The sequence below is a fragment of the Scyliorhinus torazame genome, chromosome 11 (assembly GCF_047496885.1).
Source record: "Scyliorhinus torazame isolate Kashiwa2021f chromosome 11, sScyTor2.1, whole genome shotgun sequence".
NCBI classification, from domain to species: domain Eukaryota; kingdom Metazoa; phylum Chordata; class Chondrichthyes; order Carcharhiniformes; family Scyliorhinidae; genus Scyliorhinus; species Scyliorhinus torazame.
In genome coordinates, this window is record NC_092717.1 from 30,710,316 (window position 1) to 30,736,936 (window position 26,621).

Sequence of the window (26,621 nt, forward strand, 5' to 3'; positions counted from 1 at the left end):
TAATTATTCATTCTACTAAAACCTTTCATAATTTAAGAAATCTATTAAATCTCTTTTTAACCCTTGCTGTTCCAATGGAAATTATTTCAGCACATAAAGTCTCACCTCGTAGCCACAATTTCCGTTTCTGGGCATCTTTCTGGTGAATCTACATTGTGCATTCTTTGTGGCTTTTATTAATGGCAGTATTTTGTTCAAATTTATCATTGTTTCTTTACTCTTGGGCAGGATTTACCTAGCAGCCTGCTGCGTGTTTTTCGGCAGTGGAGGCGGCCCGCCAGTGGGATCTTCTGGTCCCGCCGTTGCCAATGGGGTTTCCTATTGAATGAGCCCCTCGTCGCCGGGAAACCCGAGGCGGGGGTGCACAGTCGGTGGGTCCGGAATATCCTGCTGGCGCGAACAGCCGGTAAATTTCACCCCTTATTCTTTATGTTCTTGTTTATGAAACCCAATGCACAGCTGTGTTTTTTTGAAATGGCTTCAGTTATCTGCACTGGCACTCTCTGGAAATTAGGGTCCCCTCTTCATCCACCTCTATCAGCACCGTTTCATTTTCTGGATCCATGTAGGGCACTGCTGCCACAATATTCTCGGTTCAACACCTGGTCGATGATACTTCACAGCAGAGTATGGTGTTCCTGTCTAGCAAAGGTCATCACACACACATACATCTTGCTGACACTCAACTGACTGCAACTATGATCATAAGTGGAACTCTCCACTTAACCCTCTTCCCTTGGCTTCCTGTCTCTGATGATGTGCAATTTTTGTGTCATGTATATATTCTGTGTAGGTAAGGAAAGTAGTGTCTGTGGGCCCGGGGCTAATAGGAGTCAAATTCTCTGTGGAGTCTAAGGGATGAAAGAGCAAAAGTGTTTTATTTTTGCATTTATATTGAGGCCTGATGCTGGCTTTCGATTTACAGTAAAGAGAGTAGATTTGAAATTTACATTTGGAATTAAGTTTTGGAATTGTTGTGTAGCTATTGAATTTCAAAATAGGTTCAAAGATGTCAAGGAATGTTTGCGTCTTACAGGAGATTCGTAAGTAAACAGGGGCAGACACTTTAAGATTTTATTGATCCAAATTTGAGGTATTACAGGAACATGAAACGTTTTAATATGTGGGAAACTCAAGTTTGAAGGAATTTGTGAAGACAATAGAGAACAAAGATAAAAGGGCAAAAAGTATTTAAGAATTTTCAACTGGAGTGAGTTGCTATGAGGATCTCTCATCGAAGGCCAGCTCCTCAGTTCTGGCTATGAAAGATTTTTAAATGAAGAAAGCAACTCAATCTTAGGTCAGGATGATATTTCTCCTGTGAAGTAGAATTAGTTTGTTCGAATCTGCCTTTGGAAAACCACATCAGCAAGTTTTGGTTCTGCAAAGTCATACATTGCAAATTGGTTGCAGTGAAAGGCAATTTCTTGATTTGGGTAATATTTCCTGGATTGTTCAGTTAAGAATTGATAACGGCTGTTGCTGAACTATATAGTTTCATTGTGCACCTCTGATAAAACATTTTGGGGGATTATTTTGTATGTTCTTTTCTGTGTATCTTTTATCTTGTGTGTTTAAGTTTTATCTTTTCTTTTAATAAACATTCTTCAAATGTTCAAAGTTATCACTGGAGTTCTGTGCTTTTCAGTTCAGTAGCTATCCCTCCTCGTTTCTACAATACAAAAACAAAACAGATTATGATCAGCCGAAACATCAGCTGCGGTCGTAACACCTCACAACTTTTGTGGTGTTCCTCCCGACTGGCTGATGCAAGTTTGGTGGAAGATTGGAGGAAGCTTCGTTTTCATCTATATTTGAGACATCCTCCAATTACCCAAAGTTATGGCAGCTAATCAGGAGAAATTACTTGAGATTGAACTTATGTTTAAAATGCATTTATTTTCAAACCTTCAGTGGAGATTCACCGCCAACATACACAAAGAAAACGGGATGTCTCTTTTGCCAGTGGTCAAACAGCTGCTGAGTGGAAAGTGATCTGACCAGTGGCCTATTAATAAAAACAAATGAAAAAATAAAGGATCAATTTCACAAACGATAATCAAATGCGCATGTATTGCTGTTTCTACATATCAACTCCCATTCTTTAGTCAGTTAATAACTTGAATACAATAACATGGTGACGTTTGGCCTGCAAGTAATATAGTGAGGAAAATTTGTAATTTCTTGAAAAAGATCTGCGGAATTGGTTATTGTTTTTAAAGAATTTGCTTCAGTTGTAAAGGGATCAACTGTAATTTTCTTGGGGAATAAGAAGTACTGGTTCATGTGACCTGGCAATCCTTCACCTGGAAGTAGTACCAACAGGAAGGAAATTAAGACTTGAAGCCACTTGACTAGCAGACACAAAGCAGAGCTGCAGGCATAAATGAGAACCACAGGCCGAAGAGCTAGACAAGGAAGGGCCAGATGCATACATTTCTCCAAATAGAGAAGTTAAATGGAGAACGCCATCAGATAGTAAAGTGAAGATAGAATATTTTTGGTAATTTCTTCATTGGGAGGTCATTCAGTAAATTTGGTTATTTTAGTTTACAGCTCCCAGCTGGTTCACATCAATGAACATGAACAACCTGAAGATAGATCTCTGCAATCTCTCCTAATGCAAGCATTATTCAGATTGGCGTGCAGTTCCTCTCTTCTCATTTCATAACTCTGTCAACAAACATGGCTACTTTATGGTGTAATGGCCTGCAAATATAATACACAGATTCAGCCAGACCGCTACAAAACCTATGCAAAAGAGGCAGAGGTTGGCGTTGCCGAACTTGCTTCATTATTATTGGGTGGCGAATATGGACAAGGTGCGGCGGTGGTGGGAAGGAGAAGGGGTGGAGTGGGTTAAGATGGAGAAGGAATCTTGTAAGGGGTCTAGTTTGAGGGCTATGGTGACGGCAGCACTGCCAATGGCTCAGAGTAGGTATTCAGGGAGCCCAGTGGTGCAGTCCACGGTGAAGATCTGGAATCAGCTGAGGAGGCATTTTAGGGTGGAAGGGATGTCGGTAACGCCGCTGTGCGAAAATCATGGGTTTGAGCCGGGAGGGGGGTGGATAGTGTATACAGGAGGTGGAGGAAAGTGGGGCTGGTCAAGGTGAGGGATTTGTATTTGGAGGAAGGGTTCGCCAGTCTGGAGGAGCTCAAGGAGAGGGTAGAGCTACCGAGGGGTAGTGAGTTCAGGTAGCTACAGGTTAGGGACTTTGCACAAAAGGTCTGGAAGGGGTTCCCTAGATTGCCGGGATACACCCTGCTGGAGCGACTGCTGTTTCCTGATGTGGAAGGGGAGGAAAAAACTGGGAATATATACAAGTGGCTGGGGGAGCAGGGAGGCGAGTGGGTGGTGAAGATAAAGGAGAAATGGGAAGTGGAGTTGGGAATGGAGATCAATTGGGGAGTATGGAGTGAGGCACTGCGAAGGGTAAACGGGACCTCCTCTTGGGCAAGGGTGAGCCTGATAGAGTCTAAGGTGGTGCACAGGGTGCATATGACTCGGGCGAGAATGAGTGGATTCTTTCAGGGGGTAGCAGATGAGTGTGAGAGGTGGGGGCGGGGGCCAGCGAATCATACGCACATGTTTTGGGGTTGCGAAAATTGGGAAGATTCTAGCCAGGAGTGTTTGCGGTCTTAGTCAGGATAGTGGAGGAGAAGGTGGACCCGGACCCTTTGGTGGCAATATTTGGGGTTTCGGAGGGGCCAGAGCTCATGGAGAGGTGGAAGGCTGATGTCATGGCCTTCGCCTCTCTGATTACACGGCGACAAATTTTGCTGGAGTGGCGGTCGGCATCGCCACCGAGGGTAGCAGCATGGTTGGGTGATCTGTATGACTTCCTGCGGTTAGAGAAGATAAAGTATGAGTTAAGGGGCTCAGCAGGGGAGTATGAGAAAAGGTGGGGGATGTTTGTGACCGTGTTTGAGGAGCTGTTTGTTGCAGGGGGATGGGTGATGGTGAGAGGGGGGTGAAAAAGGAGAAAAATCTGTACAAACTACAGCTGATTGTTGGGAAGTATGTTTCCCGGGGTGTTTATTTGCTGTAACCTACTTTCATACAAGTTTGTAATAAAATGCGTTTAAAAAAACAAACATGCAAAACAACTAATAGGTAGATTGTAAAAAAGAATGTATAACTACCCCATAACCCCTATTAAGATTTAGCTCTGGATGTCAATTATATTATGGATACAAAAATGTGAACTGAAACTAGCTACTATGGCTTTGGATAGAATAAATGCTATATAGCATGTACAAGAGTGAGGCAGTGGGAAAAAATCCTTATAATAGAAACAAATTGAACAAGGTAAATTAAACATGCGATGCAGTTGTACAACACAAGTGAAGAGAAATATCCAGTGCAGGAGGCCATTTAGCCCATTGAGTCTGTACAACCCTCTGACAGCACTCTATCTAGGTCCATTCCTCCACCGTATCCCCATAGCCCCACCAAACCTGCACTTCTTTGGACACTTAAGGGGTCATTTTAGCATGGCCAATCCACCTAACCTGCACATGTTTGGACTGTGGGAGGAAACTGGAGCACCTGGAGGAAACCCACGCAGACACGGGGAGAATGTGTAAAATCCACATGGTCACCCAAGTCCGGAATTGAATCCGGGTCCCTGGTGCTGTGAAGCAACGGTGCTAACCATAGTGTCGCCGTGCACCACAAGACCCACATTATGACCCAATAGTTTAAAAAGAATAATGGATACACACTGAACGTGATTACATCAAATCTTTTCAAAATTAAGCATGTCTGAAACTGCCAATTGTAACATATAAAAGAGAGCCTGTGAGCGTGGGAGGCTGATCAGGGAAGGGGTTTGCACGTGCAGCTCCCTGTTGAATCCACCTTACAGTATATAATGCTGAAGGTTCACAATAGCAAAAACTGGTATAATTACAGGGATTCAAGAGTAGTTCAGTACAGTAAACTCCTGCCATTCATGGGGGGTTCAGTTTGTAAGAGTTCTTGCAAAGTGTGAAATTGTGAATGGCGAGCTTGCGCACGCGCACTTTCTCTGTGAGAACAACGTGGGAAAGGCGCGAGTTCAACATTTTAATTTATGGTGAGTGAAGCTTTGGGCTGCAAACAGTGATTAGGTGTACAACCATATTCACGTGAGTAAATGAATTTGCAATACAGGGAACCGTGAAGGACGGAAATGAACGGTCATGTAAAATTAATACCGAGAGTACAAGGCAACACGGATTAAGACTTCTAACTCTTGATACCATTATCTTTTCAACTTAAAATTTATAGATACCAGCATGCATTTTTATATAGCCCCTTTAACATAGTAAATTATCCAAGACATGTTAGAGAAAAATTATCATAGTCACAGAGATATCAGAGATGTAGCAAAAGCTTGGCGAGAGGTTGGCACTTAAACAGCATCTTAGAAGGATGAGACAGAGTGGTAGAGAGGTTTAAGCAGTGAATTTCAAACCTTGAGCCTCGGCTGCTAAAGGCACCAGGCATCATTCTCAAGGTAAATAGTTTGAGAAGTAATATTTTACTTTTTAAACAATAATTAAAGGCCATTATGCTAAACCGCATTTAAAATCTTTCAGTATTGTTTCCGCCTACTTCACAACATTAAAGCTGCCCGGGCAACATGTTATAAGTAACGTCCCTGGTCATTGAGACTCCAGCGCATATCTCTGCTTGGCCATTCCTCACTATTGGTTCTCCTCCACTCTCCAATTGCACAACGCACAACTTCCATTCTCATGGAAAGTTATATTAAAAAAAAGGTGTTTCACCAGCAAAGACTTCTCTTACCCTTGCTATGCCACCATCCTTGGTCCTTTCCTTTATCTTACATACATGCTGCCCTAGGTGACACTTTTTACACATAATGCATAAGTTTGTCGAATGAAAAGTCAGGGACGAATCAAAAAGTGACATTGATCGATTTTAATTGAGTAAAGACATCAAGAACTATGGATCAGTAGTCTGGGTCAACAATGATCTGATTAAATGGGGAACATGCTTGCAAGGGCTGGATGACCTACTCCTGTTTCGATGTTTCTTTTTTGTATCCCCAGTCTGTTCTCTTGCTATTTGTTCACCGTTTCATCGGTTTAGGCTTAAACAGACCATGTCTAACTTAATCAGTCATCGTGACTGCTTATTGCCACTTTTGTAACATTGTTTGCCTTCAATCAGTCTTACTCCGCAGCCACTCACTGAAACGCCTTCAATCGAAGAACAAAGAAAAGTACAGCACAGGAACAGGCCCTTCGGCCCTCCAAGCCCGTGACGACCATGCTGCCCGACTAAACTACAATCTTCTACACTTCCTGGGTCCGTATCCCTCTATTCCCATCCTTGTCAAAGGCCTTACTGAAATCCATATAGACAATATTCACTGCCCTACCTGCATCAATCATCTTTGTGACCTCCTCGAAAAACTCTATCAAGTTAGTGAGACACGACCTCTCCTTCACAAAACCATGCTGCCTCTCACTAATACGTCCGTTTGCTTCCAAATGGGAGTAGATTCTGTCTCGAAGAATTCTCTCCAGTAATTTCCCTACCACTGACGTAAGGCTCACCGGCCTGTAGTTCCCTGAATTATCCTTGCTACCCTTCTTAAACAGAGGAACAACATTGGCTATTCTCCAGTCCTCCGGGACATCACCTGAAGACAGTGAGGATCCAAAGATTTCTGTCAAGGCCTCAGCAATTTCTTCTCTAGCCTCCTTCAGTATTCTGGGGTAGATCCCATCAGGCCCTGGGGACTTATCTACCTTAATATTTTTCAATCAGTCTTACTCCACAGCCACGCCTATCAACACATCTATCATCTCAATCTTGATTTCTGCAACTTACTGGTCTCCATTCTACAAAGACTTGTCCAAAACTCTGGGGCTTAATTCCCATGCTTCTTCCCACTATTCGATGGCAGTACCCTCAGTTGCTTAGGTCCTATACCATATCTACAAGAATGTAGCCCCAGCCTAAACCTTTCCATTTTTCTACTCCTCTTAGTCTTAAAGTTAATTTCGACTGAATATTTAGTCAAATCTTCTATCTAACTCTCACACATTGTCTCAGTATTTATGCCTTTATTTCTTTTTTCCTCCAACTCTGCAAAACGGCAAGGGAAATTTTCGACCTTAATGGAAAGTTGCTGCCGGTTATAACAAAGTGACAACTTACGGTCAAATAGTGATAACAGTGCAGTTCCATTAAGTGAAACAGCACAAATGATTCATAATGAGCTCTGCTTGAAAGCAGATTTTAGTCTTTGTAATAATAAACCAACTAAGAGAATGTCTATTACTCTGCAATGTATTGACTACACAATTGTCTAAGCTTTAGAGAACTGTATTAATCGGAAGCTAAATGAGGTCATTTCAATTTGTGCCAAAGTGAGAATGCAATCAATGCACTCAATACCATTGCATCAGCAATCTCTATTGCAGGATTTTGAACTTTATTGCATCAGCAGCGCAAAACAAAGCAGTTAGTTAACACATACATTACTGATTACGGAATAGCATCAGTGATTTCAGCCAACTGGATTAGAAACATAGAATTTGCAGAGTAATCCATAATTTAAAACGGGAAGATTCATCAAATACTTCAAATGTAGGTATGGTCTGGGCTCAGACTGAGAAAGATCATGATGTGTTGGCTCACCTGTACCTACTCCATTTATTTGCTTTTGCTCCATATTCCTCAATGCCCTTGCCCAACTAAAATCTTGAAAATTTCAACGACTTAAAAAAACGTACTGTTTTGGGAGAGCGTTCAAGGTTTCCACTGGTTCCTGATTTTTCGTATCGCTCGATGTCACGGCTAAACGTAGATGCCATATTATTGGCCAAGGTGTTAGCGTTAAGGTTGGATGGAGCCTTGTCTGCCACTGGTGGTGGGGGAGGACCAGACAGGGGGCGAGATTCTCCGACCCCCCGCTGGGTCGGAGAATCGCCGTGGGCTGGCGTGAATCCCGCCCCCGCCGGTTGCCGAAGTCTCCGGCACCGGATATTCGGCGGGGGCGGGAATCACGGCGCGCCGGTTGGCGGCCCCCCCCGCTCGATTCTCCGGCCCGGATGGGCCGAAGTCGCTAAAATGCCTCTCCCGCCGGCGTAAATTAAACCACCTACCTCACCGGCGGGACAAGGCGGCGCGGGCGGGCTCCGGGGGGGGGGGGGGGGGGCGCGGGGCGATCTGGCCCCGGGGGAGGTGCCCCCACGGTGGCCTGGCCCGCTATCGGGGCCCACCGATCCGCGGGCGGGCCTGTGCCGTGGGGGCACTCTTTCCCTTCCGCCTCCGCCACGGTCTCCACCGTGCATGCGTGGGAAGCTGTCAGCGGCTGCTGACGCTCCCGCGCATGCGCCGCCCGGAGATGTCATTTCCGCGCCAGCTGGCGGGGCACCAAAGGCTTTTTCCGCCAGCTGGCGGGGCGGAAATTCGTCCGGCGCCGACCTAGCCCCTCAAGGTTGGGGCTCGGCCCCCAAAGATGCGGAGGATGCCGCACCTTTGGGGCGGTGCGATGCCAGTCTGATTTGCGCCGTTTTGGGCGCCAGTCGGCGGACATCGCGCCGTTTCCGGAGAATTTCGCCCAGGGTTTGTGATGGGACGGAAACTATTGTGCAATGTGACGTGGTTGTTGAATGTGGGTCTTATTCCTGTGGCTGGGCTGGAATTGGAGATAAGTATGTCCTTGGATGAGGAGAAGGCACTTGACTGGGTTGAGTAGGGGTACTTCTTCACAGTACAGGAGAAGTTTGGGTCCTAGGTTTGTGACGTGGGTGAGGCTGTTTGCACCAACACCATGAGCTCTCGGTCTGTCTGGTTCCATCGGGAGACAAGGCAGGCGTGTCCGATGTCTCCCCTGTTTTCTGCGCTGGCGATCGTGCCGATGATCATTGCTCTGTCGGCCTCGAGTGTGTGGAGCGTGCGTGTGTAGCACGGTATTTATATGTGAGGGATTCGGCATCTTCGTTGGGGAATATCATGGGCATTTTGCAGAGCATCGGGACCTTCTCCGGTTATAAGTTGAACATTGGGAAGAGTGAATATTTTGTGGTTGGCATGGTGGTGGTGTGGTGTGGGAAGACAACTACAGAGGTTGAACTACACAAGTTTAGTAAATAGAGTTAAGGTGGACCTGCAGTGTTGGCTAGTATCCCCTTATCTCTGGCAGGCCACGTCCAATTGGGTAAGATGACCACCTTGCCGAGTTTTTGTTCTTATTCCAGTGCCTCACGGTATTCCTGCCCAAGTCTTGAAAGGTTGAGTGGCTAATCGCCAGCTTTCTTTGGGCGGGTAATGTTCCGAGGATTAGGTGGGGTCCTTCAGAGAGACAGGGAGTCAGGGGTTCTGGCACTGCCAAACTTATATTATTATTGGGCGGCCAATGCTGAGGAAGTGCAGGGATACGGGGGCTCCCTGGGTTCAGATGGAGGCCGGGTCAAGCAGAGGGACATGCTTGGGGGCATTGGTAACGGTGTCACTGCCGTTGGCGCTGGCAAGGTACTCGGCTAACCCATTGATGGTGTCCACATTAAAGATATGGAAGCACGGGAAGCATGCTGCCTCACGGTGCCTAGGACCGGGTTCGATCCCGGCCTGGGTCACTGTCTGTGTAGAGTTTGCACATTCTCCCAGTGTCTGTGTGGGTCTCACCCCCACAACCCAAAGATGTGCAGCTTAGGTGAATTGGCCATGCTAAATTGCCCCTCAATTGAAAAAAAAAAAATTATATACTCTAAATCTATATTAAAAAAATATGGAGGCACCTCCGCCAGCATTTTAAGCTGAGGGAATCCTCAAGGCTGGCTCCCATTTGTGATAATCAACTGTTTGAGCCGGGAAGGCTCAATGCCACGTTTGGTGTATGGAAAAAGAAAGGGCTGGAGACAGTGACTGATTTAGTCATGATGTGGAGATGCCGGCGTTGGACTGGGGTGGGTACAGTTAGAAGTCTTACAACACCAGGTTAAAGTCCAACAAGTTTGTTTGGAATCACTAGCTTTGGAGCGCAGCTCCTTCACTCACCTGATGAAGGAGCTGCGCTCCGAAAGCTAGTGATTCCAAACAAACCGGTTGCACTTTTAACCTGGTGTTGTAAGACTGATTTATCCATGAAAGGGTGGTTTGCCAGCCTGGAGGAATTGAAGAAGAAATTTGGGTTGGCAGGCTGGGATGTGTTTAGGTACCTCTAGGTACGGAGCTCTGTGAAGAGTATGTCCGGTGGTGCCACCACCATCCTTATTCGAGAGGATTCTCTCCTGCTCGGGTCGTAGGTGCTTCGGGTCAAAGGTGTGCGACATGTCCGGCATGTACGAACGGATTACAGGGGAGGAGTTGAGCTCGGTGGAAGGGTTAAAGGCTAAATGGATAGAGGAATTGGGGCCAAAGCTGGAGGAGGTATGGAGTGAGCTCAAAGTGGTATTTTGGCGCACCTCACTAAGGCTAGGATGAGTTGGACTTTTCAGGGAGTGGGGGATAAATGTGAGCGTTGTTTAAGGGAGCCTGCGCACCACCACACATGTCCTGGTCCAGATTGCTGGATTTTTGGCAGTCATTTTTCAACACCATGTTGCCGATCTTAAGTATTGAGCTGGAGCTCTGCCCTTTGGTGGCCATTTTTGGAGTTTCGATGTGCCGGAGCTACGGAAGGGAAGCTACGTGCGGGGGCTGATGTCCTTGCTTTCGCCTCCTTGGCAATTCGGAGACGTATCCTGTTGGGGTGACGCTTGATAATGCCGCAAGTGCCTTTGTGTGGTCTGGGGACTTACTGGAATTTTTGCACCTCAAGAAAGTCAAATACATTGTGAGGGGGTTGATTGAAGGGTTCTACCGGAGATGCCCACCATTCATATTTTATTTCAGGGAGTTGGTCACTGTTAGCTGTTGTTTGGGGGTTTTGCTGTTTGAGTCGCGTTAAGGGTTTTTGGTGGAGTTTTTTGTAATTTTGTATAGAAAGTGTTAACATTTTGAATAAAAACATTGAAAAAAATTGGTGGTAGGGGCTGCACTGGACCGTACAATGTCCCATCTCCTAGTGTAGTGGATATATGGAATAAATTATTGTTATTGTATTTAATGTTTTGATCATGTTTAAAAATAGTAGGATTTGAAGATGGTCACAGACAACACAATTCGTTTGAACAGATTTAAAAAAAAATTACATATAGCGAACCAATCTCTAAATAACTCTTCCTTTTTTAAAATCCGTGCCACTTTAAGCTCCACGGCAGTTTGGAACATCATAACTATAATCTTCCAATTGTGTCCACGAAATGCAGGGAAAAAGAGTTTAAAACATGTTGTGTTTTCAGCTGGGTGAAGTAGGTTGAATGGATGAATTTTGATTTGCAACTGAAGCGTGTTCAGAGTCAGGAGTCAGTGAACCATGAGGAGTAGGAGCAGTGGAGAGTAAATGACTGCTAGCAAGTTCACTGGAGGGAGAAAGAATGCACAACACAACATCTCAACTGGCTGATGAGCTATTCAGTCAGTTATGTTGAAAGTTGCTGTGTTGGCATATGACAGCAAAGGCATCTAAAGTAATAGGCAAATGCAAACATCACAGCTATCCGACCAGTTTGAAACTGAACAGGATCCATGCTTTGTTGAAGAAATAGATCGCTCAGTTTAATCATAATGTTAATGTTCTGACTGAAAATAAGCTATCTAATTCACTTCAATGGTCTGGAAACACTGGGTTGGAGTGGTCACATAAAAGAATTTGTGCATTGAGATGTAATTCATTTTAGTTGGCTATTCACGTATCAGGTACATAAAGATAAACTCCTAAAGAACACCAAGGTTTCTAATTTGCTGAGAAGATGGCAATATCCTACAAGAAAATTTAGCTGGTCAAAGTGAAATGAAGGTTAATGTCAGGTTAATAGCCTGGATTCTCAGTAGATTGCCTGAAAATTAGGGGGATATTTTAGTTTTCTTTTAGAGATTGAGTATGGTAATTTAACTCCTCAAAAAATTAAAAACAATTGCACAAATCTTGAGGAAAAATTACATAATATAACAGAAGGAACTGTTACGATCCCAGCTGGTGCTACTACTGGACAAGTCATATCCTAGGGTGGAACTAGGCCTTACAGATCCTAACCTTTATTTGTTGTTTAGAAACGTGGAAGGTGGCTACTGAACAAAGTCACAGAACCTGGTGAACTTGTAACAAAGTAATAAAACATTTATTAAACAAGAAAATACATAAGCTACACTACACTATTCCTTCACCCACAACTATGCCGTTACAGATATATACAGATTTGTAAGGATAACACAAGTTACAAAATCTATCTTATACAATAATGTTTTCAGTAACTGTACAGTCCAATAAACCAATAGGTGACCTGTGATCTGACACACCCCACTCTGAAGCCAAGTGACCGATGCCACCCAAAGCGACTTCCATAGACCTCTCATTAACCCCCCCACAGGCGCTTGCCACACTATGAGCCAACAGGTCTCACTGAACTCCGTCTTTCATAAGAGGGTTTCCAATCTCGAAGAATACAGCTTGGAATCTTCTCCCAACTAGGCTTTCACTTGGACATTTCCAACAAGGATCCACCTCCAGGATTTGGACCTCTCCTTCCTTTCTCTCTCCTGGATCGATGCATGCATTCAAGCTTCACCTTTCACGCACTCTCTGTTACTCAGCCGTGCCAACACAACACCACTGCTTCATAGTCCCAGAGACATTTGGATGTCTCCTTGGATCTTTTGGTTTCTTGCAAGCCTATATAAATCTGCTTCCTGCAGCTTTCTCTTTGCAATTTGGAGTCTTTTCCTCTGCCCCTGTTTTAACTTCACTAAACAGGATCAATTCGATTCCATGTCCTTTTATTTAACGATTTTCTAGGACCTTTCTCCTTTAGGAACTGCGCAGTTTCCTTTCCCAGTGAACTGTTTAAAACTCGGTTATTTTGCTCAGCAATCAGCTCAGATGACCAACTAGTGAGAGACGTAAACTGCTCCCTTCACACTAGAGCATAATCACCAACTGACATCAAACTACTTTCTATTTCTCAGTGTGTGTGGATCCCGTTGCTAGGCAACAACAGTTTTCCCTACTTTGTTTTAAGTTCCCTGAACCTCTTCAAGGGTTGTCCAAAATCATTAAAACGTAGGCACACCAAAAGCCTTAGACCTGCTGTCTCCACTCAAAAATGAAAGGAGATCCCAGGTTTCACCTTCTAACTCAGAAAATATAAATTAATTTTAAAAACTATACCTTATTCCTAACCCACAGAAATACACATACAACTTAAAATTATCCCTAGTTCCTGACAGAATGGACACAATGGCCCTTTTCTCAATTGTTAAGTTCTTATCTCAGTTTTAAGCCACAGACCATTATAGAATCCATAGAATCCCATCATTCGGTCCATCGAGTCTTCACTAGCCCTCCGAAAGAGCACTCCCACCTATGCCCTCGTCTCATCCCCGCACGTTGATCATGTCAATCCATGTAACTCGCACATCTTTGGTCTGTGGGAGGAAACTGGAGCCCTCTGAGGAAACCCAAGCAGACACGTGGAGAACATGCAAACTCCACAAAGTCACCCAAAGCTGGAATCGAACCGTAGATCATAAAATAGAAAGCATGGCAAAAGCCATTTCAAAAAGGCTGTTCATAAGCCATTTACAGACTTTGTCAAGTAGTTATGAACCATTGGCCTCTTGCCATCAGCCAAAACATAAAACTACTGGCAATTGTTAAATCTGTAGTCTTTTTACTGGTCTTCTGAACTGACCTTAAGAGAGGAGTAACTAATACCAGCGGATTCAGTTGGTGGGTCCCTGGTAACAAATAGGAGGAATCCCAGTCCTTTGGCTCAGTCATGGAGATATCCTTGAGAGGATGCCCTGATCATTGTCTTTACGGTTTGGTAATACTGCTCAAAGCCCCTCGTGATTACAGGTAGCAAGTTCAGAACTTCAACCATGTTAAACTGAGATTACTCATTACCTGTTGAAAAATACTGAACATCAAATTCATGCCCGATTCCACTGGTACGCAGCCCATTTCAGGCAAAGAACTTTAGGCCTTCGACCACTACTTCTGGCTGAGTGCTTAGGGCTTATGTGGAAAAATGGTAGCCACATCCATGATGGTAAGATGAAACTGGTAACTCAATTTTGTTTGTTAAATAAGGACTCCACACAAATCACCAACACTTTTTGCTGAATGGTTGCTCAAAAGCTGGTGTGGAAATCAGTGGAGAAGGTTTTATTGAGGGTTGGAGCTTCCGCCCAACTTGATACGTATGGCAGGTTTTACAGAACTCCACCCATCATTGTGGCGGTGCGGCCAATAGAAATGCTGATTTATGTGGACTTGGATTTTTCTGACACCAACATGTCTAGCCATTAGAATTTGATTGGCATCCTCAGTATCTCTCTACGGTACCTTGGCAACACCACAATCAGGTGGACCATTGTCCACTCTTCATCCGCAGGTCTGTGAGAAAGTCTCCACTTCCTCATCAGGACTAAAATTTTTAAATAGTAATAGTCCAGACCTGTCTCTGCTTCAGCTTCAGGCAGGGCAGTTTGTACTAACATTTTTAACACACAATCGGCTTTCTGAGCCTTGACCAAAGAACAGTTGCTTAATCGAAAACAGAAACTAGGGCAGGAATGCTGAGGGCACGACACAGAGTGTGTGCACGTGGCCGACTGAGAAAGAGAGAGAGAGAGAGAGAGAGCGCGGCGGAGATTGAGAGAGAGAGCGCGGCGGAGATTGAGAGAGTGAGCGCGACGGGGAGAGAGAGAGCGCGACGGGGAGAGAGAGCGCGACGGGGAGAGAGCGCACGACGGGGAGGGAAGAGAGCGCGACGGGGAGGGAAGAGAGCGCGACGGGGAGGGAAGAGAGCGCGACGGGGAGGGAAGAGAGCGCGACGGGGAGGGAAGAGAGCGCGACGGGGAGGGAAGGGAGCGCGACGGGGAGGGAAGGGAGCGCGACGGGGAGGGAAGGGAGCGCGACGGGGAGGGAAGGGAGCGCGACGGGGAGGGAAGAGAGCGCGACGGGGAGGGAAGAGAGCGCGACGGGGAGGGAAGAGAGCGCGACGGGGAGGGAAGAGAGCGCGACGGGGGGAAGAGCGCGACGGGGGGAAGAGCGCGACGGGGGGAAGAGCGCGACGGGGGGAAGAGCGCGACGGGGGGGAAGAGCGCGACGGGGAGAGAGCGCGACGGGGAGAGAGCGCGACGGGGAGAGAGCGCGACGGGGAGAGAGCGCGACGGGGAGAGAGCGCGACGGGGAGAGAGGGCGACGGGGAGAGAGGGCGACGGGGAGAGAGCGCGACGGGGAGAGAGCGCGACGGGGAGAGAGCGCGACGGGGAGAGAGCGCGACGGGGAGAGAGCGCGACGGGGAGAGAGCGCGACGGGGAGAGAGCGCGACGGGGAGAGAGCGCGACGGGGAGAGAGCGCGACGGGGAGAGAGCGCGACGGGGAGAGAGCGCGACGGGGAGAGAGCGCGACGGGGAGAGAGCGCGACGGGGAGAGAGCGCGACGGGGAGAGAGCGCGACGGGGAGAGAGCGCGACGGGGAGAGAGCGCGACGGGGAGAGAGCGCGACGGGGAGAGAGCGCGACGGGGAGAGAGCGCGACGGAGAGTGAGCGCGCGTGACAGAGAGAGAGCGAGCGCGACGGAGAGTGAGCGAACGCGCGACGGAGAGCGAGCGAGCGCGACGGGAGCGAGCGAGCGCGACGGAGAGCGAGCGAGCGCGACGGAGAGCGAGCGAGCGCGCGACGGAGAGAGAGAGCGCGCGACGGAGAGAGAGAGCGCGCGACGGAGAGAGAGAGAGCGCGACGGAGAGAGAGCGTGACGGAGAGAGAGCGCGACGGAGAGAGAGAGAGCGCGCGACGGAGAGAGAGAGAGCGCGCGACGGAGAGAGAGAGAGCGCGCGACGGAGAGAGAGAGAGCGCGCAACGGAGAGAGCGCGACGGAGAGAGCGCGACGGAGAGAGAGAACGCGACGGAGAGAGAGAGCGCGACGGAGAGAGAGAGAGCGCGACGGAGAGAGAGAGAGCGCGACGGAGAGAGAGAGAGCGCGACGGAGAGAGAGAGAGCGCGACGGAGAGAGAGAGAGCGCGACGGAGAGAGAGCGCGACGGAGAGAGAGCGCGACGGAGAGAGAGCGCGACGGAGAGAGAGCGCGACGGAGAGAGAGCGCGACGGAGAGAGAGCGCGACGGAGAGAGAGCGCGACGGAGAGAGAGCGCGACGGAGAGAGAGCGCGACGGAGAGAGAGCGCGACGGAGAGAGAGCGCGACGGAGAGAGAGCGCGACGGAGAGAGAGCGCGACGGAGAGAGAGCGCGACGGAGAGAGAGCGCGACGGAGAGAGAGCGCGACGGAGAGAGAGCGCGACGGAGAGAGAGCGCGACGGAGAGAGAGCGCGACGGAGAGAGAGAGAGAGTGAGTGACAGGGAGCGCGGCGGAGGGGGAGCGCGGCGGAGGGGGAGCGCGGCGGAGGGGGAGCGCGGCGGAGGGGGAGCGCGGCGGAGGGGGAGCGCGGCGGAGGGAGAGCGCGGCGGAGGGAGAGCGCGGCGGAGGGAGAGCGCGGCGGAGGGAGAGCGCGGCGGAGGGAGAGCGCGGCGGAGGGAGAGCGCGGCGGTGGGAGAGCGCGGCGGAGGGAGAGCGCGGCGGAGGGAGAGCGCGGCGGAGGGAGAGCGCGGCGGAGGGAGAGCGCGGCGGAGGGAGAGCGCGGCGGAGGGAGCGCGCGGCGGAGGGAGAGCGCGGCGGAGGGAGAGCGCGGCGGAGGGAGAGCGCGGCGGAGGGAGAGCGCGGCGGAGGGAGAGCGCGGCGGAGGGAGAGCGCGGCGGAGGGAGAGCGCGGCGGAGGGAGAGCGCGGCGGAGGGAGAGCGCGGCGGAGGGAGAGCGCGGCGGAGGGAGAGCGCGGCGGAGGGAGAGCGCGGCGGTGGGAGAGCGCGGCGGTGGGAGAGCGCGGCGGTGGGAGAGCGCGGCGGTGGGAGTCATGGCGGAGCTTTACACAGGCCCGCCTGCAGATCGGTGGGCCTCAAATCACGGGCCCCCCCACCCCCGAGGTCTCCGCAGGCCGCCCTCAGAGCCAGGTCCCGCCGGTAGGGACCTGGTCTAATCCACGCCGGTGGGACTGGCCGAAAACAGGCGGCCGCTCGGCCCATCGGGAACCAGAGAATCGCCGGGGGAGCCACTGCCAACGGCCCCCGACCGGCGCGGCACGATCCCCGCCCCCGCCAAAAATACGCCGCCGGAGGCGGGGCAAGATTCACGCCGCCCCCCCGGCAATTCTCCGACCCGGAGATGCTGCAAGCCTACTTCTGACAATAAAGATTATTAAAAATGGCACTGAACCTATGAGCAGTCTTTGTGGAAACTGGCCTTGTGTTTTTGAATTATGTCGGCTGATAGGGCAGCAAGGTCAGATAAGAAATAAGAGAGGGCCAAGGATAGAATCTTGAAGGACAATAGAGATAAATGATCGACTGTATGAGCTACTCCTGCTCTTAGTTTTTAATTTAGGAAGAATTGTAACCATTGGTAATGAATGGATAGGCTGGGACACTTTTCTCTAGGAAAGAGAAGGCTAAGCCTAATAGAAGTCTTTAAAATTATGAAGTGGTTTGATTGGGTACATGCAGAAAAGACTTGTTGGGGAGTCCCCAAACTAGAGGCCAAAAATGAAACGAACACTAATAAATTCAATAAAGAATTTGGGGAAACTTCTTTATCCAGAGCATGCTTACAATGTGGAATTTGCTGGTACTTGGATTAATTGAACCTAACAATATGGATGCTTTATGGGAAAGCTAGATAAATACATTTGGGGGAAAGGGATGGAAAGATAAGGCTTGATGAGGTGAATTTCCAGGAGACTAGTGTAGACTATAGGCACCAGCACAATCCAGTTGGCCAAACAGAATTTACAGCAAGACACAATTATATCTAAGTGATGGTCAGGCTTGTGCTTTGGAAAGCTGCAAGTACACTGTGCAACATCAATCATCCCTGCTGTACCAATGGAAAGCTTAACAGTGGGCACACCTGGAAATGCCAGCCTTATCCCACTGATGGGAATGCTATAAATAAGACTGTGTAGCAGGTGCTAAACACTATTCTACCTCATCAGTAAACATTTTTAAAATGGCAATCTCCAACTTGTGCAGATCGACAAATTCTTCAGGTTTATGCAAGAACAATTTGCGAATGATGAAAAGATTTGTAATTAAAAATTGCCACCATATTACTGGAGCTGCTGGGGGTTATTTTAACCAAACTGCAATTTTGCATCAATACTGACCCAGAGTGGATTCAGGAGATGCTAATCTCAACAGTGCGATGGCAAATATGATGCCAGCTTACAACTTTACTAAGGGTCAATGGTTCAGAAATTAGATTATTTCAGGTAACAACCATGTTTCATGGTTTACATACAGCTTCGGCAGGTGCCCATCAACCCGAAATGTTAACTTGCTTTCTCTCTCTCTACAGATGCGGCCTGCTGAAATGAAATGAAATGAAATGCTATGCTGAATATTTCCAGCATTCTTTTTTCTATTTTAGGGGAAGATCAGACCTGGATGCAAATCTAATTTTGAGCTCACAGTGGAGCCTTATCTTAGTGGAGCTCACAGTGGAGCCTTGGAAAGTGGATATGATGAGATGGCAATCTAATTCTGAGCATGCATGCTTCACTGATCAGACAAGCGCTAGCAACAGTCTAATCCAGCAGATGGCAGGCATGTATACCTGTAGGAGGCATAGAGGCAAGGATATGAGTGATCAAAGAAACAATTGCATGTAAACCAAATTGTCAAATGGAAGTATTGGAACTTTAACAAAAAACAACAGCAAAGTAATATTAAACAATAAATGTTGAAAAATTGAAAGTGAAGGAAGGAAACTTGCTTGAAATTGCAAAATGACTTTGTACTCACACAGAAGTATTAGTATAATTTGACTATAAGCTGACTATGCCACTTTTAATACTTCTTTCTGCTGGTCCTCTGTGCCAGGCACTATTTCCAAAATAATCTGTTTTATGGTCACCTCGGATAATGCTTCTTCCATTTTCCCTTCTTTTTCCATTCGACAAAACAATAATCAGAAATTTAGCGAATGAGAATCAATTCTTAAATTCCTAAACTTTACTACGAGAAACCTGGTTTTAACCCATTCTGAGCAGACTAGTGCCCCAATGTATTATACTGTTGTGCACACAGTATGTTAGGCAGCATCAACTGCCAGATGATGGTCATGATAAGAATAAAGAGCAGTACAGCACAGGAACAGGCCCTTCAGCCCTCCAAGCCTGTACCGGTCATGATACTGGACTCTCAACCTAGCACTATCTTGTGAAATTAAATTTGATAAATATCCCAACTTGTGTACTGGCACCAGAAAACCTTTTTTCATTAAAACCCAAATGACTTGTGAATATCTTTCAAGGAGGGATCCGGTCAGGTCTGGCCTGAACTTGACTGAGTCCCACAACACCTGCTTGACTCTTTATGGCAAGGCGCCCAGACTTTGGTGACTTGAGATCTACTTTTTCCAACATTAACCCACAATGATCCATCAGTGCAGTCTTTCCATCCTCCCCCACTGGGACATTACGTTGCACAATGTAGGCCATATACCTCCGGTCGATGGATAAAAAGAAAATGTACCAAACACACTTCGTATAAAGATTTCCTCCCCGAAAGGGCATCAGTAAAGCAGGTGGACTTTTACAACTATCTGATACTTTTGTGGTCAGCTATTTCAGAATTTTAACCAAGTTTAATTCATTGAATTTTAATTCTCCAACAGCATGACGGGATTTAATTAATCCAGGCCTTGACAAATACTGTGACACAACATATGGGGCGCGATTCTCCGACCACCCACCGGGTTGGAGAATCGCCGGGGGCTGGCGTGAATCCCGCCCCTGCCGTGTCCCGAATTCTCCGCCACCAGAAATTCGGCAGGGCGGGAATCGCCGCTGGTCGGCGGGCCCACCCCCGGCGATTCTCCGGCCCGTGATGGGCCGAAGTCCCGCCGCTGTCAACCCTCTCCCGCCGGCGTGGATTAAACCACCTTTTGAACGGCGGGACAAGGCGGCGCGGGCGGGCTCCTCGGGGCGATCTGGCCCCAGGGGGTGCCCCCACGGTGGCCTGGCCTGCGATCGGTGCCCACCGATCCGCGGGCGGGCCTGTGCCGTGATGGCACTCTTTTTCTTCCGCCTTCGCCATGGTCTTCACTATGACGGAGGCGGAAGAGGCCCCCTCCCCTGCGCATGCGCGGGGATGACGTCAGCAGCCGCTAACGCTCCCGCGCATGCGTCGCCCGGCGAAGACCTTTCGGCGCCGGCTGGCGTGGCGTCAAAGGCCTATCCCGCCAGCCGGCGCCAAACTCCTCCAGCTCAGCAAACCTATCCTCCACGAATAAATCCGTAAATCTCGTAATCCCCTCTTCTTCCCGATCTTGTACGTCAAGTCCATCCCGGTACAAACCCATGGTTCCCACAGCGGTGCCGGCAGCAACATAGACCCTAATTTACAGTGCTGTCTGAATTGATTCCATATTCTTAGAGAGGTTATTACAACTGGGCTCAAAGAGAATCTAGCCGAAGAGAACGGAAGTAGAGCAAGAACAAGTGCCCTCAAGCATGAATCTATACAAGAAGCCTCCTCCACCCGCCCCCATACCGACTCCCTAAACCGCCCCGTACTTTCTCAATGTTTGCTGCCCAGTAATAGTACATCAGATTAGGTAGCGCCAACCCTCGACTACCTATCCCTCTGCAAGAAAACCCTTCAAACCGGGACGGTGGTGTCTTACCCACCTATACAAATATAAAAATTAACTTGTTGAACCTACTAAAAATAGACTTAAGAAAGACTGGTAGACATTGAAACACAAACAAAAACCTTGTAAGAATGTTGATCTTAACCATCTCACTCTTCTCGTCAAAGACAACGGGAGGGCATCCCACCTCTTCAAATCTGCCTTCATCCCCTCTACGAGACTGGCCAGGTTCAACTTATGCAACGAGGTCCAATCATGAGCCACCCATATTCCCAGATACCTAAAACTAGTCCTGGCCAGCCGAAACGGTAGCCTCCCCAGATCCATTCCCATCCCAGAGGGTTCACCGGAAATACCACTCACTCTTGCCCATGTTCAATCTATATCCGGAAAAGGAACCAAACTCGTTAAGCACCTCCATTACCCTGCCTGCGTTAGAGAGAGGATCCGTAACATATATCAACAAATCGTCCGCATATAGGAACACCCGAAGCTTCCTACCTCCCCTCTCTATACCCTTCCACCAGGCCGATGACCCAAGTGCAATGGCCAATGGCTCAATTGCTAAAGCAAACCGCAATGGGGAAAGTGGACATCCCTGCCTTGTACCCCGAACTCAGTCCAAACATGTCCAACAGGTGAGGTGCCAACACAAGTAGCGAACCGCTTATAAAATTCCACAGGGAATCTGATGGGCCCGGTACCTTCCGACTGCATTGAACAAATACATTTCCTCCAACCCAAGTGGCGCCTCCAGCTCCTGACTTTTTTACCTTTCAGCCCCCGGGAAAACCAACCCATCCAGAAACTGCACCATAGTCGAGTCTTCCTCTGGAGGCTCAGATGTGTATAGCGCCCGGTAAATCATCTCAAACACCTCATTGACCTTCTGTGGTGCAGAAATCACCCCCCCCCCCCACACACACACACAAAACCCTTGTCCGTAACTTGGACGATCTCCCGCAAGGCCGCCCGGTGAGCCAACAAATGGCTAAACTTCTCCCCGTCTTAAACAACGAAGTTGGCTCATTGCAATCCTCGTTGACACTAACTCACTGCCTCTCTGCTAACAGCTCCGCCGTTGGGGCAGCAGAGTATTGATGGTCCACCTAGAGGATGCAATCCACCAACCTCTGCCTCTCCACCTTACCAGGCTTATCTCTATGGGCCTTAAATGAAATTATCTCCACCCTGATGACTGCCTTCAGTGCTTCCCAAAACATGGAAGATGAAACCTCTTCACTCTTATTAAAATCCAATCTAATTTCCAATTGCAGAAGCTGTCCTCTCACAAAACCCCTCTGGTCCACAAGCAGCCCCATGTCCAACCTCCACAGGGGTTTCTGAAGGAGGCCCATATCCAACTGCCACACCCACATAGCAAGTACCCCACCCCTCCAAGCCCAGGGGGAATGACTTCTCCACTACAAAACAACTCCTTGGCCAGCCGCAGTTCTCGCCCTCACTTCGCTCCAGTTAACTAGCATAACTGCTAGTAGCGTGACCCCCGCCTGGGGAAAAAAAAAAATCAAACTTATACACCCAATTAATCAGCAAACAGCCTGCTTACCTGAACCCAATTTTAATATCAAACCATCTAGGAAGGAAAATTCCATACCCAAACCCTCTCCCCCCAACATTACCAACAATTTAATAATAAACATAACACCAATAATCCAGAAAAAGACAGAAATAACAAAGCATTTTTAATAAACCTCCCCCAGCAACTACAGTCAATCCTCCCCAGTCCATGCTTCTTTACAAAGTAATTTGCCTCCTCTGGCGAGTCAAAATACTGATCCCCGTCTCTGAACGTGACCCGAATGAGAGTCAGGTCCATCACTCCAAATTGCACTTTGCTCCTCTAAGGCCTTATTAAACCCAGCACGCCTTTTTGCCAGTTCTGCCCCAACATCCTCATAGATTCTGACGGAAGGACTCCCATCCACATTCTTGAGTGTCCTTCATCCACCTCAGGATCTTTTCCTTATCCAAATACCTGTGGATTCGGACTATGATGGTCCATCTCCTCCACCTTCTGAATCGTCGAGCCCTGTGCCTGTAGCCATTGTTCCACCCTGTCCAAAGTTACATGAATGGGTGCCACCATCACCTCAATCGTCTTTGCCAGGTCATCAGAGACCTCTTGTCTGTTTCCTAAACTCCTCCGTTTGGAATTCCACCAGCCTCTCAGTTGTCCACTAAGAGAGCAATGATGACATTTTCTCCCCTCTTGCGATATAAGGGCCTTCAAGTCAGACGAGGACCCCTTATTCGACTTGCTCCTCTGGACATCACACATCGGAGGAGGAACCAAAACTCTCAAGCGACACCATTTTTCTTCGGCACCCATTAAACGGCAAAAAGGGCCAAAAAACGGATCCCCAAGCAAGAGCCACCTTATGTGCAACCGTTCACCTCATGGCCTCCACCACAACTCACACATGGATAAAAATAACAGGAATTATTTTGGGCTGAGTAGCTGACAAAGAAAAAATAAACAGTTCAAATAGAACAGAATTACCCTTTTAATGTCAACATACTTGCACTATAGAAAGGACAGTACACACTTCAGCTACTGTCTGAAATTGCTCTTAACCCAAAGACCACAAGTATCTCTGATACAAGACAGAGATCTGGATCTCTAGCTCAGCCTCTTTCCCGCTCCCCTCTGTTGCACTCCCAGCATTATGGTAGAAGGAAAGCTGAAGCACCCAAGGAATTGTAGCACAATTTTGTTAACTCAAGAATTCCTTTGCATCTCCTAGCAGACAATAACAGAATGCCCTTAGATGAAGCTTAAAACAAATCTTTTGGTTTAGAACTGGTACATATCAAGTGCAAAGGGTGGAAAAGAGAGAGGAAAGAGAAAAAATAAAATTTAATTACCACAGATCGTTAAGAGATTATTGGTTTCACTGGTTAAAAAAAACCAAGCTATTGACTAAATATTTTTGAACACACCAGTCCTTTTTAGAAGCATTACTGGTCAGACTCCCATGATAGTGCATATGCTAAAATAAGAGAATATGGCATCTTCCTCTCTTTCCCTTACCAATTTCTGTTGCCTTCTGTGCTTTTTAGCATTTCTTTCTTCATGGGCAGGCAAAAAGCAGAGATGGGACAAGGAACCAGTATTTTCCGATGAGGGTTGCAGGGAAAGTGTAGTCTGTAGCTCTCAGTGTGGACCTATCATCATGCACAATTCGCCCAACTGCTTCCGCCCCACTCTCCCACCTCATGAACCGTGTACACCCTTCATTCCCACTCCACTCCACTATTACTTGCTTCATGATTAAACCTCCCCTCAATCCCAAGTGTTTTTGCAAGAGGCCTCCTCATCCTCTGGCCCCAACTTTCTATCAGCTTCTCTCAAGATGTTTGGTTTGCTCTCAAAATTTAATTTGCTTGATTTAGAAGAAAATTAGGGTGCGAAAAGGAACTTTGTCCACCCCTTCTATGTCTCATAGAATATTTGTGTTTTCTGACATAGGTGGTTGGATTCAAAAATCCAACTTGCGTTTTACTTTGAAACAATAGATACATAGAACATACAGTGCATAAGGAGGCCATTCGGCCTATCGAGTCTGCACCGACCCACTTAAGCCCTCACTTCCACCCTATTCCCATAATGCACTAACCCCATCTAATCTTTTTGGACACTTAAGGGCAATTTAGCATGGCCAATCCACCTCACCTCGCACGTCTTTGGACTGTGGGAGGAAACCGGAGCACCTGGAGGAAACCCATGCAGATACGGGGAGAACGTGCAGACTCCGCACAGACAGTGACCCAGCGGGGAATCGAACCTGGGACCCTGGCGCTGTGAAGCCACCTCATGAACGGTGTACACCACAGTGCTAGCCACGTGTGCTACCATGCTGCCCTACTTTCTGACATTCAGAGGAGGGAAGACACTCAGTTCAATATGCTTTCTGAAGCGTATATAAAACAAAACAAAAACTGCAATGAATATCAAATCAATACAGAATTAAACAGCACAACAATGCGCACTAACGTACAAGTTTCTTTTAACTTAAAATTTCAAGGGAAATGAGATTTCACTTACCCTGACACTCTGCCAGCAAACTCGATTATATCTTCTTTGGTTCGAGGCCCTCTGTAATTATACGCAAGGTCGCCCTTTAACCTAAGTTAAAAGAAAGACATCTTGAACAACTGTAAATATCGCAATTGACCAACCATTATTTGTCCCACAGAGGTTTGGTAGATTAACTACAATGGAGAACACACATGGAACCTAAATAAATGCAAAAGTGCATGTATCACCAATAGCATACACAAGAGTTTACTTAGAGCAGATGTAGCCATCAGATCTGTATTGCTGTTAAGTCAGGTGATAAATTTCAACATTGTTTTTCATTTTCAACTTTAATAATACATTTAGAATGCTGTATTCTCAAACCCTCACATAATAAACATTCTCAAATTAACTTGGAGGTTTTGAATGTGAAAGGCAACCCAGTTATTTGTTGATGAAACACATTTTTATCACTACTGTTGCGAAAGTCTGCTGTGCAAAATCTGATGGCTGCTTCCTCCTAGATTGTACAAGTGACGATGTGCGGAATTTATTTCCCGTGATAGGGACCACCCCGGTCCTACCCCCACTAGCTGGAAAACTGGTGAGAGCTCCACATCGCTTCTGCTTGGGGAAACCCAATGCGACTATTTAAACCGAGGCAATTAAAAGTGGCTAGCGTCAAGCATCCCATGTGATCAAGGCCCCAGTAGGGTGGAAATCCCGCACCCGAGAGCTGCCAGTCAGAGGCCAGCAGCTCTCCACTGGCAGTTTCGGAACTGCAAGCCCTGGCTTCTGCTGACAGTAATATTCTGAGCCCTTTGTCAGCGATCTTGCTGGATCCCTGGAAATAGGTGAGTGGGCAAGAGGGTCACCAGTCAGAGAGTGGGGCGATGCCAGGGGTCATATGCAAATGCATGGGCTGAGCTTTCATCTATCCTGTTCTTTCCTCTCCCCCGCCCCTCACTTCCCAATGCCAGGTTCTTCATTGGGCACTGTGTGTCTGTCAACAAGGGAGCCACCATCCTATACCGCCAATGAGGATACATGCAAATCCAAGTGTTTTCTAGGTAGCTATTAGCAAGTCCTGTTAAATTTCTGATCCACCATTAAATCCCAGTGGGCTCAGGGATAATTGTCTTTAATGGCTCGTTAATGAACCTGTTTGTTAACTCGTGACAAGTGGACAGGATTCTGGTGTTGGTCCCTTCTACCTTCCTCTACTAAACTAGGGTCAGTTTTCCCAATGCTGGGAATCAGAATTGGGTACTCTTGCCCTATTCTCTCGCCTTCTCTTTGCCATCATGCCCACCCCAATGGTCTCCACTAAATTCAGCCCTATATTTCAAAGTAGATACTTGTCCGAAAAGTACTTTCAAACATATTTGATCATGAAAAATTTCATATGAATGCAAATCTTTCCTTTTCCTATTTATTGTTAAAAAAAATTTGCATTGATAGCAGTGATTTTGATTGATAGAATGATTTATAATCTTCTGACGGAACCAATAATTGTTACACAATCACCAAGATAGTTATGTATGTATTCCCCTAAAACAATGCTGTATATTTAGAAGTGACAACGGTAAAATTTCCCTCCTCATCCTTCTCGAACTGTCTGCTGCCTTTAACAGGGTGACCGTACCAACATCACCTCCAATACCTTCCCACCGCCATTTGGTTGGGTGGACAGCTCTCATCTGGTTCCATTCTTATCTATCTAAATACAGCCAGATGCAATGGTTTCTCTTCCCACTCATGAACTGTTAGCTCTGGTAACGACAATAATTTATCCTTGGCTCCTCCT

The 26,621-nt window shown here is 47.5% G+C and overlaps 1 protein-coding gene across 2 annotated transcripts in view; it reads right to left on the reverse strand.

Annotated features, from left to right (window-relative positions):
• LOC140385216 (protein disulfide-isomerase TMX3-like) overlaps positions 1–26,621 on the reverse strand; it is a 169,293-nt gene that overhangs the window by 77,617 nt on the left and 65,055 nt on the right. For both annotated transcript variants that reach the window (XM_072467123.1, XM_072467124.1), the window contains 2 exons: positions 24,842–24,922; positions 1,909–2,008 (listed from right to left, as the gene is read on the reverse strand). In XM_072467123.1, the coding sequence (XP_072323224.1) occupies positions 1,909–2,008; positions 24,842–24,922 (181 nt within the window). The remainder of the gene's footprint in view (positions 1–1,908; positions 2,009–24,841; positions 24,923–26,621) is intronic.